The sequence below is a fragment of the Corvus moneduloides genome, chromosome 6 (genome assembly GCF_009650955.1).
Source record: "Corvus moneduloides isolate bCorMon1 chromosome 6, bCorMon1.pri, whole genome shotgun sequence".
NCBI lineage: Eukaryota > Metazoa > Chordata > Aves > Passeriformes > Corvidae > Corvus > Corvus moneduloides.
In genome coordinates, this window is record NC_045481.1 from 49,201,358 (window position 1) to 49,217,251 (window position 15,894).

General features: G+C 41.7%; 1 protein-coding gene across 7 annotated transcripts in view; it reads left to right on the top strand.

The window, feature by feature from the left end:
• The window catches only part of SERGEF (secretion regulating guanine nucleotide exchange factor), a 142,652-nt gene that overhangs the window by 287 nt on the left and 126,471 nt on the right, over positions 1 to 15,894 (top strand). For 6 of the 7 annotated variants that reach the window (XR_004241088.1, XR_004241089.1, XR_004241086.1 and 3 more), the window contains exons 2-8: positions 1,289 to 1,427; positions 2,130 to 2,285; positions 3,903 to 3,997; positions 5,032 to 5,095; positions 6,206 to 6,319; positions 6,620 to 6,682; positions 9,984 to 10,142. Coding sequence is in view for 3 of the 7 variants with exons in the window: in XM_032113608.1 (XP_031969499.1) it covers positions 1,289 to 1,427; positions 2,130 to 2,285; positions 3,903 to 3,997; positions 5,032 to 5,095; positions 6,206 to 6,319; positions 6,620 to 6,682; positions 9,984 to 10,142 (790 nt within the window). In the remaining 4 variants the exon portion in view is untranslated. The remainder of the gene's footprint in view (positions 1 to 1,288; positions 1,428 to 2,129; positions 2,286 to 3,902; positions 3,998 to 5,031; positions 5,096 to 6,205; positions 6,320 to 6,619; positions 6,683 to 9,983; positions 10,143 to 15,894) is intronic. The other variant, XM_032113609.1, reaches the window with a different exon arrangement.

Sequence of the window (15,894 nt, forward strand, 5' to 3'; positions counted from 1 at the left end):
GTGGAAGGGGCATCCCTGACGCTGGTCTGCTGCATTTGCTCTGCGGGGGCCGTGGCTGGTGCCGGGGCCGTGGTTGGTGCCGGCGCGCCCGCCTGGAGGCTGGAGTGGAGCTGGCATTGGGATCCCCGCGCGTGGCTCTCAGCCCCTCGGGTCTTTCTGCACCTCATCGCGGCTTGCCTGCTTTCGAAGGCTTGAAAATTCGTGGCGAGTTACAGGCTAAAATGGGAGCTTGTGACACACTTTCTAAAAAGAATTGCGTCTGTTTAGTAACACGCTCTAAACTGTGTATCGCCGGTAGTGGCTGTGAGACAGCAGCTCGATCTGCCTGTGCAGCTCCACTCCTGACGTCTCACCCACCTGTTGGCTTTGGGCTGGGCCGAGCAGCCTGGTGATTTTGCCTGAAGTGTGCGTGTTTCCGTAGGTACAAAATGTTTGTTGCTGAGTGCGGCCCTTTAACATTTACCAGGTGCTGCATCTTTCGGGAGTGGTGGAGGGTAAATTGAGAGCAGATGGGCAGGGAGAGCACAGGTGAGGTGGGGAGAGTATTCGCTGAGGATGACCAGCTGTGAGCATTGCGGATGTGGAGTGTTGCTGTTACTGCACTGTGTGGGATGGGGAAGGTTATGGTATTCCCTTTTTGTGAATGAAGGTTGAACTGCTGGACATGCAGCTTAAATTGACTAAGAAATTCCCTGACTTGTTACCATGTTGATAATTGCTGATTTCCATGGTGGGTTTAGTAGCTATAATTTTGTACCTACAAATTTGTACTACTTACAATTGGTATATTTTCATTTGGACCTCTTTTTTTCTAAAAGACGTAGTTAACGAGGTGTAAGTGTTTCTGATTTACTTGTTTAGGTTCCAGAACAAGGACACGTGTCTTTCTGCTCTCATTTTGGAGGTAGCCTGCCAGAAAGCAGTGGCATGAATAAGACCTTAGTGATGAGTGGGAATCATTAGCATTAAAATTAAACATGTGGTAATCATCCTGATAGAAAGATTTTCCTCCTTATTGACTGTGAGTCTGCAGTTAAAGCCCTAACAGGTTTTATTCCAGTATGCTTTTTGAAACACTGGGGCTGCACAGGTGCCCTTAATGACAGCAAAGTTAGGACAGACACTCCAGGTCTGTAATCCTGGGAATCCTACGTGATGTATCAGGGGATTTTTAGGAGCAGGTTAACCTGTGGCATACCCCAAATATGCTTGTTTGTCCTTGGGAGCATACGTGTGCCTCTTTTGTTAACTTTCAAAAACTGTGTTACTTTTCTGTGTGCATTTGAAGGGTGCAAACAGCTATGGACAACTTGGTCTTGGTCATAAAGAGGATGTGCTGGTTCCTCAGGCACTGAAAGATGTTTCCTGCAAATGTCAAGACATTGCAAGCATTGCTGGAGGAGGGGGACATTCTGCAGTTATCACTGGTAAAAACACTGCTCTTGCTCGTGGGTGTTTGGCTTTTAATCACTTTTTGTTTGTTGTTTCCCTGTTAGTTCAGTGCTGCCACCTCTCTGTGGCTGCTGTTTCTGAGCAAGTACAATCCTTAGTAGCAAAACAGCTTCCTCCCCTCCCAGTTAACTCAATATTTGGGGAAATGGGGGAAATTCCTGTTTCTCATATATTGTGTGGTTACTTCATGGCTGTGTGAGGACTGTTTCTTCAGCTGTTTCTTTCATACCAAGAAGCCATATTTTCTGTATTAAGGATGGGGGGTGGGAAGAAGGCGTCAGAGGTTATTCAGTCTTAAGAAGTGTTAAGGTAAGGAGCAGGAGATAACATCTGGCCTTTGAAAGGTTCTGCTGTATGCCACAGCTAATTATGGAAAGAAGGAACACGGACAGATGAGAACATGATAAAACAGTTTATCAAGCATCTTCATGTGAGAGGTGCCTGTCTTACCATATGGATTGTCCCCCTTGACAGACCCAGCTCTCCACAGCTGTAGTTATTCAGAGATGGTTCTGATGTATCAGAACAACCATTTCCTCTTACTTTTTACTTGATTGCAGTGCCTAAAGTGACACATAATGACTGTCCTTGTTTGTCAAGGGATCTCACAGATGTAGGTTTCTCTTTTTAGCCTGTGAAGTGCAACACAGTTTGTTGTGTTTTTTTTTTTCTTCCAGGTGCAGGACAACTCTTTGTATGTGGCCACAACAAAGATGGGCAGCTGGGGTTGAATCACACCGAGGACGTGCTGCGTTTTACTTTGTGCACTGCCCTGTCTGGCTTTTGTGTAAAACAAGTTGCATGTGGCTGGGATTTTACAATCATATTAGTAGGTAAATCTGTCTAAGAGCTGAAGAAATATCTTGGTGTAGAGAACATGCTGAAAGTTCCACAATACAATTGCTTGTGTGATGTGAGGGACCTGGACAAGTTTGAGAAGAGGCCCATGGGAACCTCAGGAAATCAACAAAGCCAAGTATGAGGTGCTGCACCTGAGTGAGGACAACCCCCAGTATCAACAAGGGCTGGGGATGAACAGGTGGAAAGCAGCCCTGCTGAGAAGGACTTGGGGGTGAATGAGAGGCTGGACATGATCCAGCCATGTGCACTGGCAGCCCAGAAAGCCAAACGTGTCCTGGGCTGCATGCAGAGCACTGTGGGCAGCAGGGGAGGGAGGGGATTCTGTCCCTCTGCTCCACTCTGGTGAGACCCCACCTGCAGTGCTGCATCCAGCTCTGGGGTCCCCAGCACAGGAGGGGCATGGACCTGCTGGAGTGAGTCCAGAGGAGGCCACCAAGGTGGTCAGAGGGCTGGAGCAGCTCTTCTACAAGTAAAGGCTGAGAGAGTTGGGGCTGTTGAGCTTGGAGAAGTCCTTACCCTGGACAAATTATCTTAACCCTGTATGGAATTTGGTTTAGCAATGAATCCAGGATTTAGCCATTCTCTGAAACGTGATGTACTTTAAAGATGACTTTCACGTAATAGTAAATGCTACTGATGATCACATTCAAAAATTCTGTAAGACTAATGGGCTCAGAACTTGTTTGCAGCTCATTATCAAGTACCCAGTCAAGACATCCATAATTAATCTTAGTAGTACCTTACTTGAGTAGTCTCATCCACATGAGAAATCCCTCTGACATCAGTGGAGCAGGGTGAGTAGTAAGGTACTACCTACTTTGATTAAGAATGGCATAACTGAGTCGATGGTTTTCTGCATTTTGCACATCAGACTTAGATTTAGCACAGGAACTACCACCCCTGTAATTGTACTGCCTCGTATTGTATGGTGCATTGTGGTCACAAAAAAGCACAGCACCATCATAAAATAAAGGCTGCACCTGCCCTGGGACATCTGTGATAGGGGTGACCTTATTGCAACCTTTCAGAACCTTAAAGGAGCCACAGGAAAGATGCGGAGGAATTTTTTACAAGGGCATGTAGTGATAGAACAAAGGATGAAGACTTTAAACTGAAAAAGGGCAGGTTTAGATTAGTTATTAGGACAGATCTCTTTACTGGGACGGTGGTGAGACACTGGAACAGGTTGCCTGAGAAGCTGTGGGTGCCCCATCCCTGGAAGTGTTCAAGGCTAGGTTGGATGGGGCTCTGGTGGAAGGTGCCCTTGCCCATGGCAGGGGTTTGGAACTGGATGATCTTCAGGTCCCTCCCAACCCAAAACATTTTGATTCTATGTGCTGGCACTCACAGGTTTTAAGCTACTTGCCTTGCAAGCTAAATCACTCTGTGTTCCTTGTGTCCCAGTGAACTTGAGACCTTTTCTGGACGTGGTGTGTAAGACCAGAAGCCTTTGGGCTCAGGGGCTTTGTAATGGGACATGTTAGGTCATTTCTTGAGCTACTTGGCTGTGTTATTTTGCTTGTTATAATGTTACAGTGCTGTTGCTCGCGGGTTTTCTGAATCTGCTCTAACACTTCATTTTTTTGCAGGATCTGGCCTACTGCTGTCCTGTGGGTCAAACTCTTTTGGACAGCTGGGACTTCCTCAAATTTCAGGTCCGTGCTTGACTCCACAAAAGATTGAGGTAAAATTTTAAAAGGTGTTGTGCTTTATATTGCTTCCAGCAGCTTATAGAGGTCATCTGACCTCAGTGGGCTTTAAGCCAGACTCTTCAACTAATTTTTATAGTGCCTGTTAAACTTACTTGGTAAGGGCCCAAAGGTGGTCATCAACCTAGAATTGAAAAGCTAAGGCTCCTTTTCTTGTTGTATGAAGAAGTTTCCCACTTCTAACAGAAAGCTGACTCTTTCACTTCTCAGACAACAAATTATTTAGCATCATGGGTCATGCCAGATATTCCTTTGCTGCTTTTTTAATGTGGGAGAAGGAGGGCAGCTGATCCCTTAGGTGACCTCTAGTGAATAGGAGTTAATTCACTTGACGTTTCTGTGCCTTTGATGTTTCCTGGGAGCATTCATTGCAGTATGGTGCCTTAAAATTAGGTAGTATTGACAGTGCTGATTTGAATCTCTCTCATCCCTCACTACACAGACTATTTGTGAGGAATATTTGCTCTTTGGGTCGGTACCCCTTAAACGCTTGGACTTGATGCCACCTATTTTAAATACACCTGCTGCTTTTCCACCGAGGATATCCAGAGGGTTTGCAAAACCCTGTAAGAGCAAGTCAGGTTTGGATGGCAGGCAACAGAAGAGGGAAACTTCCACATGATTCCCAAGATTTACTGTGGAGGTTTTGGCGTAATTCTTGAGGAACACCAGGTTAAAATTAAGAAATAAACATATTTGTATCACCAATGTTTCATGTGAATATTGTGACTGTTGGTTTTTACTGATTGCCACAAAGCTGTGGATCCAGTTGCTTTCCTTGATTTTTTTTTTTTTTTTTATTTCTTGAAGATGTTCCCACTAATTTTTATGGACCAAAATTTACTTCCTTTGTGATACAAAATGTTGATATGCATTGGGACATGCAGGCTGGAATTGCAAGCACTCTTTTCATAGTCTTTTCATAGTGTTCCACTCCTGTTTGTCCTGTTTTGTTTTTAAAGGCACTAAGTGCACAAAGCAGCTAAAATATATTTTTATTTTATTTGAGAAGTCTCTCAAAGAGAAGGTGGTGAATGTTGCTGCAGGACTGAGACACGCCCTTGCTGCTACAGGTAAATTTGCCATAATTTTAACATCTTTTCAGTAACAAATGAAATGGGATTTTAATGGCTTGGGGGGAAGAGGGGGAGGTAAAGAGGATGAAATTTATCTAATTTACTATTTATTTTAAATATCACAGGGAAAATACACCTGAGAGTCATAGTCTGTAAGATTTTGGGATAAATTAACATGCATAGTAAACATTCTAGAAACATCTTCCTGGAAAATCATGGGGAAAAACTTTTCCAAGAACTCAGAGTGATGGTTTATTAACAAGTTAATTTTCTGGTGGATGGAAAATGTACTGATTTCTTTTCTCCTATTCTGAAACAAAACATAAAAGGAATTTTTTTCAGGAAAAAACATTTCTGATCCATCAAATTATCTTCTTAGGATTTGAATTCTTTATGGTATGCAAAATAATTAAGGTTTGTATAAGATATTTCAAAATGGAACTGTTCCTAAAATGTGGCTTTTTTAATGATGTAATTGAAATTGACACCTGGAAAATCACAAGAATGACACGAAATATTTCACCTGCTGTTACTAGAGACTCTGGGTTTGTTTGTGGTGTAACAGTAGAAATCAAAACCTTCCCTTTGGCGTGGCTGTGTTAAAACAGAGGAAAACCAAACAATACCTGCTCTTGTATTCGGCTTAGTTTTGTGTGAACTTCAGTATGGATTCCAAGTAGTGGAGCTGAAGGTGCAAAGGAGATGCTTGGAAGAATAGTGGGATCTCTGATGCTTGTATGAATAGTGGGAATTGAGATTCCCTGTGCTGCACTGCACAAACAAATTGGCATCAAGAGAGGGAAAGGGAAGAGAAAGCACAAGAACTTTGTATCCATTCCTGAGGTACTGCAACCACGGGATTTCTGTTTCTGAGTCTCCAATAGCTTCCTACCTTCTTAGTTTTCTTGCCTGCATACTGAAACTGCAGCTGTCTGTTGCTTGTTGACTTCACCAGGGTTATATGAATGTTTTTTGGCATAAAGATCCTTTAAAGTGTGATTTGAATCAGTGAAAATGACTTGAATGTACCGTTTGTTGATGGGTGAAGTGATTTTTGTTGGTGGTTGATGTGTTTTAATCTCTTTAATTTGTGTTTACTCCGAAAAGACAGCGGTTTGGTGCTGCAGTGGGGAACTGGGATGGCATCTCGGGCAAAGCGTGCAAGCCAAGGAAAAGCCCTCCCCGTGTTCCTGACAGCAAAGGAACCCTGTGAAGTGACAGGTAATCCAGGAATCTGCTTCCTTTGTGTGGGTGCATAGAGCAGAAATATAATTTGGAGTGGTACGTACCTTCCTTTTTATAAAGCCACGTGGAATTATAAACATGTAGTGGAGTACCTGAAGGGTGGAATGGTTATACAAGATCATAATCTGTGGGGAAAATGAGAGTCCTGCAATGTCTGTGGCCCAAAGGCAGAGCCTTTTGTTATAAAAGTCATCACCATCCTGTTACACTTGTATGCATGTCTGTGTGCAAATTGATACCTGCTGTGGAAATTTTATGCAGCTAAATTTTTTCTAGGCCTGGAAGATGTAAAGGTGAAGACAGTTGCTGCAGGCTCCTATCATTCGGTGTCCCTCACAGGTAGGCCTCAGGTACAGAGGTGAAACTCCTCATCTCACCCTTCAAAGGCTTCTCTGCTTTTGAAATCTTTATCAATTTTGGTTAAACTGGTGAAATTTGATTTGGCCTAGTTAGTGCTGGTAATTGTTTTGTAATAGTTTTGGACTCTGAGAAATTTCCTTTTGTTTTTAGAACTGGATTCATGTTTCAAGTTCTCTGAATTCTGTGGTTTTTTCCTGGGGTCAAGTGTGACTTGGCCCTTATGTAATTCAAGGTCTGGGCTCTTTACTTAATGGCTACAAACTCTGAAAGGATTTGTTGAATCACGTGGTTGGGTGAATCTCTGGAGCTGCAGCAAGGTGCCCTCTTGGATAACTGGTTACTGCTGGAACCAGTGCAGCCCTTTGCCCATGGAGAAGGGGTGTGCTGGGGGTCATCCCAGGAAAGGCAGCAGAAGCAGGAAAGCCACAGCAATGTGAGCCAATGCCTCTGCATGGGGCAGTGCTGTGCAGGGATGTGAGAAGGCCTGGAGCTGTCTGAGCTGTCTTAGGCTCCACTGTGACAGTGTGCAGATCTGTGGTGTAAGAGCACAAAGCTTATTTGAAGAGAAGGAAGTTGCTTTAATTGGTTAGGCACTTCCATAACGTCTGCCATTTGTTCTTTGATCCTTAGGCAGTGCTCCCATGCTGGAGTACTGAGTATCCAGTAATGAAAGTCTAATAAAGATTTCTTTTTATTTTGACAGATTGGGAGAAGGGAAAACAGATTAGCTTTCATGCTGTAATCTTACAGTTTTGAAGTGTGTAAAATATATTGAACCTTATGAAGACAAGTCTTTGCCAAACTTCACAGGAACAAGTTCTTAGCAAATCTGCAGCCATCTGGTACCTCTGTCATCATTGAAGGAGCACTGGAGTATTTGCTTATGCTGATCTATAGAGATTTAGTTGTATGGGGAGATGTTCCAAGATGTGAACTGTATTGAATTCAGAGATGCAAAGTGTATGCGTGATTAGTGAAGACAAACTGTAAGAACAAATAAAACCTACTTTAAATAATTGGCACTCTCTATTTAGACAGTGAACGGATTATTCTTTCATGCTTTTGCTTTTTATTTAAGACAGCGGTCTATTTGGCAGCAGGGGGACCAAGACTGACAAAGTAAATGCCAAAGACTTTTATAATGTGATGCTGTTGCTGCCCTTCATCCTGCAAGATAGTTTTTACTTAAAATACTTTGTATTTTAAAGATGCTTGATATAATAAAGATACTACTGCAGGGTGTAGTATTTAAATGGGGCTTTTTTCTAGGAATGCCTTGCACTGGGGTGCAGTTTTCTTTGCCTCTGTTGCATGCGTCACCTGCTGGTGGGATATCAAGTACCTGCAGCCAGACAGATTTGGAACACACCTGTTGGTGTGGGTTGTTGCAAACATGAATGGGGGGTTCCATGGAAAAAAGGATGGTAGAGTCTACTGTTATCCAAACTGGCCTGAACCCTCCAGTGGTGAGAATATGGTGCTAAGTCTTAGTGTCTAAGTTTTTGTTCTAACCTACTCAAGAAATGAGATAAGGGGGTTGAGCATGTGCCATTTCCCAGGATAAAGCAAATACACCTTCTGTAAAAGGAGGTGACAGAGGCAGTGCATGTTGATGTGGAACAAGAATGGCCACAGTGTTTCTCTTTGTTGTGTTTCTGTCACCTCTTTTATTTTTTGCTTTCTCTCCACAAGGCGTGTGTACTTGATGCTGGGGAGAAATTTGTCAATTTTAGCAGAGAATTCAAATATTCAAACGAAACAGTTGCTTGACTTGTTTTTCCTTTTCCTTTCGGTTGTGTTGTTTTAAAGAGGAACATGGGAAGTCCTGCAGTCTCCCCCCAGTCCCACTCCTTGCCTGTTTTTCACCAGCAGTAGTATAGTGGAATTCTCCTGCCTTACTCTCCCTGTTGCTGTTACCAAACTGAGATTATTAAATATACTATAGCTTAAGTTCTGCTTTTTTTTTTTTTTTCCTTTGAAAGATTTTCTTCTGCCATGGTGCTTGTAGTGAGCTCAGTGCTGACCTGAGACAGCCTGACCCCTTGAGTGTTGTGGATGCGTGCTCCAAACAATTCCATGTTGGAACTTAAGTGGCTTCCAGTCTTTCTGGGCCCACAATAATGTACAAGGTCATGTGTGCAAGATTTATATCTTACACTTCCAGCTTGTGCAGGCTGGCAAAGACTTCAAGGGAGGCCTGACAGCTCATGTTCTCTTAAGTGTTTTTTGTGGATTTTTTTTTTTTTTTTTTTTTTCTGTGGAGGCCTGGAACATGGGAGGAATGGTTCTGTGCTGAAAAGATGGAACTAATGATATGTCATGTCTGCAGAAGGACACATCTGAGCAGTCACTGTGTTGGTGTCCATTGGTCATTAGGCTGTGAGCAACTCCAGCTTGCATTGATACAAAGTACTTCAGGTGTTTCTGTAAAAAGAATTATCCCTATGGTTAGAATCCTAGAGTGTGCATTGGAACAAATGCTTGTTTTGGAAAAGGGATGTGGAAGGCAAGTGACCACTAAGAGAAGTGTCTCAGGTGTTGTCTGGTGTCGTTTTGAGGCATGATAATATTTTAATTTTGCCTTATGATGGGTAGTGCCTGCTTTAGTAGTGTGCTCCTAGCTGCATGTCCAATTCCTTTAGGAAGTGACTGTGCGAGGTGAGCCAAGGAGCACTGGACTGTCCCTGCTTTGGGGGGATTTACTGAGTTTGCTCAAGCTGAAGAAGGCAGAATTGGTATGAGCAGAGCTGAGAGTCTAGCCCTTGTAGAGAGGCAGGGAGACTGCAAAGCAGAGCAGGAGCAGCCAGCCAGGCTTTGAATTATTTGCTGCAGTCCAGAAAGTTATTTACTGGGTATAATCAAAGCTTTGGAGTGGAAATAAAAGCTGGTCTGCAAGGACAGGGTGGACTGAGAGGGACTGCTCAGTGACTGTCTCCAGGATGCTTTGATTTTCTTTTACTCTGAGAAGTTGACTACTGTGGTTATTTTTTAATAAAAATTGGTCTTTGTTATAAACATTGAGGCAGTTTGACCCAAAAGCTTTCATTGCTTTAGGGAGTCTCTGTAGCCCTCAGAAAAAAGGCTGTGTTGTTAAGGCCCTTGCAAATATTTCTGATATCCCAGTTACAGTGGTAAAGAATGGTGGGAAAAAGCGTACAGAGAGAATGCAAATTGAATGACATGTTCTTTCCTCAGCATGGCTGAACTGAGACAGGGCCTGAATCTGGTGGTGTTAGATCCACATCCCTTTAAACAGATTTTACTTCTCTGTCTGTTGTAGATGAAGGATGCTTGTACGTCTGGGGCAGCAACAAACATGGGCAGCTGGTGAGCAGAGACATCTTTCTGGCTGAGCCCAAGAAGATTGACACTCAGTGTTTCTCACATGAGAAGATTGGAGCAGTTTGGAGTGGCTGGACCCACCTGGTGGCACGGACAGGTAGGATATCTAAACAGCAGTAACATGTGGCACCCAAACAGTAAATTGTAAATTGTCTTCGTTGCAGGCAAGCAGTGTTCTTTCTCACTGATAGTGGCTGGACACACAGCGTTGCAGTTTCACCCATGTTCAGTTGTCTGAAGATAATAAACTAAAAGAAGCTGGCTTTTGTCTGTGTTTGTGGTCAAACCCAGAAAATACTTGGAAAAGACAGGTAAAAAGAGGCATCATTACACTTGAATAGCATCCCCTGAAGATGGAAACAGATTTAATGTTGAAGCTGTACTTTCCTGGGAGCCTTTGCAATGAGGACAGTGTGAAAGCTGCCACATGTGGAGAGCTGTAGGGTTAGATTCTTACCTAGGAGGAGATGAGAGGAAGGTTATGTAACAGTGATATTCATGTGTAAAGGGATGGGTGATCTGATGCAGCTCATCCGAGTGTGCAACGCAAAGGCAGGAGGGAAATGCAGATGAGATGGAAAGGCAAGACAGGCATCTGAAGCTATTTTGTGGTGTTTGTGTTCTTTGCTTCTCCTGTTGCACAGTGTGTGGTGCCATAGTTAAGGCTAACAAGGGGGTGGGAGTCTTCCACAGAGGAAAAGGAACAGCCAGAGCTGGGATGTGTGGCTGGAAAAACAAACTGGACGTTTTCTGTTTCATAGCATTCATTGTTTGACGTCAAGGTATGTGAGAGAAATGTGTAAAAAACCTTCTTGGGTATTTACAAGAAATGTCTGAACTCTGATTTTTAGAGGATGCTACACTGAAAATTTGAAAGCTGCAATCAGTGCTATGAGCTGCTTGGAAACTTTTCAGGTGGAGTAAAAGAATTTGTCTCAAGATGTGTAGTTCTTGAATTAAGTGCTTAATGTCATCCTCACTGAACAGAAATGGTACAAAGAAGGCATTAGTCAGGATAACCTGGTTTTTAAAGAGAGAGTCTTGTCAACTTGGTGTGCTTTCCTTCACTATTTCTTAATAGAGCATACCCACTAAATAAGGCATCCCCAAGTTTTAGCAACTTCAATGTTTCACCTGCTTGATACTTATCTGTGGGCATTATGGACATGGACTATTGCAGTAAGTGTTTTTTTACAGCAACAACAAAAACGTGTCTGTCAAGTGACTAGCAGGGGTGTTTTGCTTGTGAATGTTTAAAAAGAAATTATATAAAAATAGGCTGACTTTCTACATCTGCATTAGAAAACTGGCTGAGTGATGCAGTGGCACAAGTTATTGCTGAAACCGTATTTTATGAATTTTGAATTTTAAGTCTCTTTGAAGAGCAATGGACCTGAACCTAAATCATCTGGAATAAGATTTTGAATGACCTTTGGCAGCCTCCAGACACCAGTCAGGATCCCATGGGAATTTCAAGGGTTGTTCAGCTACTAGATATGGTGTGAGCTGAAGCACTTAACTCTTTCTGGGAAAATCATTTGCTGCATTAAACTTGCAGCTGAATAACTGAAAAATGCAGCCCACTTGAGAACTTTCCCCTGCATGCAGTTCCTCCCACCAGTGTTTTTACCTCCTTCTAGCAAAGGAGAAAATGCTGCTTCAGTTTCCTGGTGCTGAAGTCATAAACCAGTGATCCCCAAACATTATGGATCAGTAAAATTTTTTTTGAGCATGCGGCCCCCAGTATATTTATAGTTATTTATTTATAAATTGTAGACATATAATGCTGTAATATGCAAACTATAAAATATGTACAACAGAAATTTTACAAAGGATGCGATAGAGATAAACACTATTTAAAATACTACTTTATTAACTTAAATAATTAGAATTGTTAATTATTAATAAATTAAAATATTTATATGTTATTTTCATCCTGCCCTCCAGTGGATTGTCTTGTGAATAGCTAGGGCTGCATGCACTTCACTTTAGAGATACTGATACAAACATTTTCTGCTTGCTTTACTGTGGGGAGTTCCCCAGTTAGTGGAAAGGAGGCAAAATAGAGTGATTTTTGGACACATGAAAATGGAAGGAAGGAATATTGTAATATGGTGCTTCTCTGCTCATTGTGGAAGATGGGAACATACTTTGGAAAGACATTGCAGTGTAGAGGGATTTTGCTGCATGAAAGAATGAGTACGTTTTTTCTAATTAATAATCTCACCACAATGCAAATTTAATAATTTAAAGTTTGTTACTGTATCTGAATTCTCATGTAGTGTTTTCCACACAAGAATTTTAAGAGCCTGTTACTAATACTTAGAGTTCTGTTTGAATTTTTTTTTTCCAGAAAGTTAATCCTGGTCAGAGTAGTAATAATAAAAGACTTGTTACTGCATCTGTCTTGACAGTAACTAAAAACTTTCTCATTGGAAAGACACAGGAAGGAACTAGGTGGATAAACACTGGACACACAATGCATAAATTCACAAATTCTGCCATTTCAAAATGACATTTTGATCTTTGTCTGCCAGGTGAGCAGTGCTTGGCTGCAGAACTAATGGGAGAGTGAAAAGTAAATGAGAGAGTGATGTTGTTAAGAACAACCATCTGGAGGAATAGTTGCCAGTTTCATGGTTGCAGTGGTTTGACAATTTTAAAGTGAGTCGAAGCAAGTTATCAACTTTGTTATCAGAAAAAAGGAACACAGCATGAATATTTTTGTCTTCTGTCTTTCTCTCTTATGTAAGCTGGCCTGTTTTAAGACTTGCTTTGTTTTTCCTTCATGCTGCTGGCAAAATTTTGTACTGTAACGTAAAGCAAAACACACAACTTTTTTTCATTTTTTCCCCATTCTCTCTTTACAAGGGATTTTAATTGCACCTGAAATCACTTTAATACCTGCATCCCTTTCATATCCTACGTTCTGCCTCATTCAGCAGAGGTTTCCTGTAATTTCTTTTTAAAATTGGATCAACTCTCCTTTCATTTGCTGTGTTTGTATCGTAAAGCAGTTTGGATTCAAGACATTTATTCCTGAGAAATTAATTGCTTGACTTAAAGGTGTTAAGGAATATTTTCACGAGATGTTATGTTTTTAATCCTTACCTTTAGCTGATCTTCATCAGCTCCAATTCCTTATTCTTTTTATTATAAAGGTATCTTTTGGGGCTATTTCCACTGTACACACTCTTACTGTAAAATAACTCACAGAACCCTTCAAGGCAGACAAGTGCTTTCTTCTCCTGCCTTGATTGTTTCCTACAGAAGAGGGAAGTGCAATTAGACTGTATGGCATCACTAGTACTCTTTCAAAGTAAGTTATATTATTCTGGTAGTAGAGGTGGTCCTAGTTGATGATGGTTGGTCCAAAAAGATGAAGATTGAGAAGCTCTTTGATCAGGTCTCTGATGATAAAATACGAACTTGTTGGTGTCTTTGGTTTAGTTACTATTCTGTGTGAATGCTTGTGTCAAGTGACTCTCAGGAGTGCTTTTCATTGGTGACAGGGCAGTGCTGTTACTGCTCTGTGTGAAGGAGAGACCAGGTGTGTTCCTGTGGCCTTGGACTCCAAGTACAAGTGCTGTTCTCTTCAGACAACCACTCTGTAAAACGTTTGCTTCCTCTCCAGCACTCTGCTTAATGGCACAAGGAGCACCACTGCAGTATAGGTGATACTATTTTTTGAGTTATAATGAACAGCTGCCTTGCACTGCTCTGCTTAACAATGTCAGTTTTAATTTGTGGTCCCTCTCAAGTTAATGTGAATGCTTTGAGGGTAACTGCTGAAAGAGAGGTTATTGCTTAGGTCATTTAAAAGAGAGCTAAGCTGTGGCCTGTAATGTTGAAGATGTAAATTAGTCTACTTTGGGGAATGATAGAACCAGTCTGACTTGAAGGCAAACCTAAATATAGCAAGAGAGGTATTTTGAAGACTTAGAGGTGAATCATCAACTTCCATTCAAAACAAGATACTGTCTTTTTAACTGGGATGCCTAGTAACTAACCTTCCTTAATCTGGCCTGGTTTATTATCTGTGTATTCTCCTGAATACGTGCACTAATCTATTTGTAACATGGTGTCACATGAAGTTATGCTTTGTTTGAGCTCAGATAAAGAATTCCAAGCTCTTTCACTCAGAAAGTTACTTCAAAAATGCAGTTAAAATTGTGTTTCTGCTGCCTGTGCAAAACTGCCTACAGCTAAAAAGTCTTGGAAGAACAAAATGCCGTGACATAGTCTGAAGTATATTCTGAATCCTCATTCCAAATGTGCATCTGAATCTGTGCATCTTTGAATGTCCCTTGATGTCATGTCATTTAGGCCACATAAAACCACTCTGAAGTGGTCTGACGTGTTAGTGACCTACATGATAAAATAGAAACCATCTCCTGTTTTTATCTGAAGCAAATGACAGTGTGTCCCCCCAAACACCATGAGCAGAATGAGAGAATATTTCTAATGATCTTGTTTGAGTCATTAACCTTTAGCATTTCAGTCTTTCACAGAGGCTGTAGTTGCACTTCTAGGTGCCTTTTCTGATGGCAGTCACAAGCTAAAGCTATTGGGCTTTGCTGGGATGTTGTGCAGCTTGCAGGGAGGTGAAGGGGAAGGACGTGTCTGGCACCCGAGCAGCACAGCCTCAGCCCACTAGAGGTCCTTTCCAGTTTGCTCTTGAATCCAGGCTCTGCAGCCTTCCTCTGGAAAGCAAGCTTCCTCTACCTTCAATTTTTCAGCAGCTCCCTAGGACAGCAAATACTAATTTCTGTATATGTATCATATATATTTTTTTGTTTTAATGCTTGTCTCCTTTTAGACACGGTAGCCAAGAGTTTGAAACTGGAGCCCTACGTGAGGTAGCTGTATTTCATGTGGAAGGATGCTGGGTTTTGGGAGTAATACTAGAAATATTTTGGGGGAAATACTAGAAAATAGCTTAATCAAAATCTGCAAATCGATAGGTACCCCTGAACCTCTTTGAAGCAGAACTTGAGTTCAAGAAATGAGTGCTCAAAAAAGAAAAGCCTTTGTCCATCTGCCTTGGGGGTAAATTTTCAAGCTTCATGGCCTATCTTGAAGGTCCTGCATTTGATTACAAAGGGTAGAGCATGGCAAGGGGAGGGAAAGAAATCGGCAAGCTTGGGGACCAAAATTCAGAAATGAACACTGGGAACTGTGGGAAATTTAGTATGCAATTATGGGATGAAAGATTCTAGATGCATATGGAAATTGCCTTGTTTTCTGTATTGTCTTCAGAGCTGTCTTCTTGTTCCATCACACATTTGTCTCATTGGTGTTTCAGCTTACACAATAATTATTTTAAGGTTGTGTTCTAGATAGCTGTAAATACCCAGAAGATTTTTGAATTTTCTTTGACTTCATGGGCTGGCATTATTCCTTGGCTTTATTTTTAAACTTAAACAGTGAAGAGTGTGCGTGTGTCTGTGTGTTTGCTTTGTGAATTCTACACTCCTATTCGTGCTGTTCCCTGCTGGGAGTTACTTCTACATGACTTTGATAAAAGTCTTGAAGAAATTCATTCAGTGGTTTGGTCACTGAGGAGGAGGTTGGGTCCAATGGGAACTGAAGGTACATTCTGAAAGGTTATTGTCAAGTGTTGAGAGTTGTTCATATGCAAAGCTTTGTCACAGAATCTTGTTAACATCGTCTTTTGAGTAACTGAGTTGTTTCTTCAGTCACCGTCCCTCTTTTACCTCTCCTTGTTGCTAGGAACTTCCAGTTGTACAGTAAATAGCTGTGCATGCCATCTTACATCATTTCTGTGTGAAAAGAGAGGTGTCAGGAAGATGCTAAACTGTCACTAAGTCTGATTGAAGGCACTCATT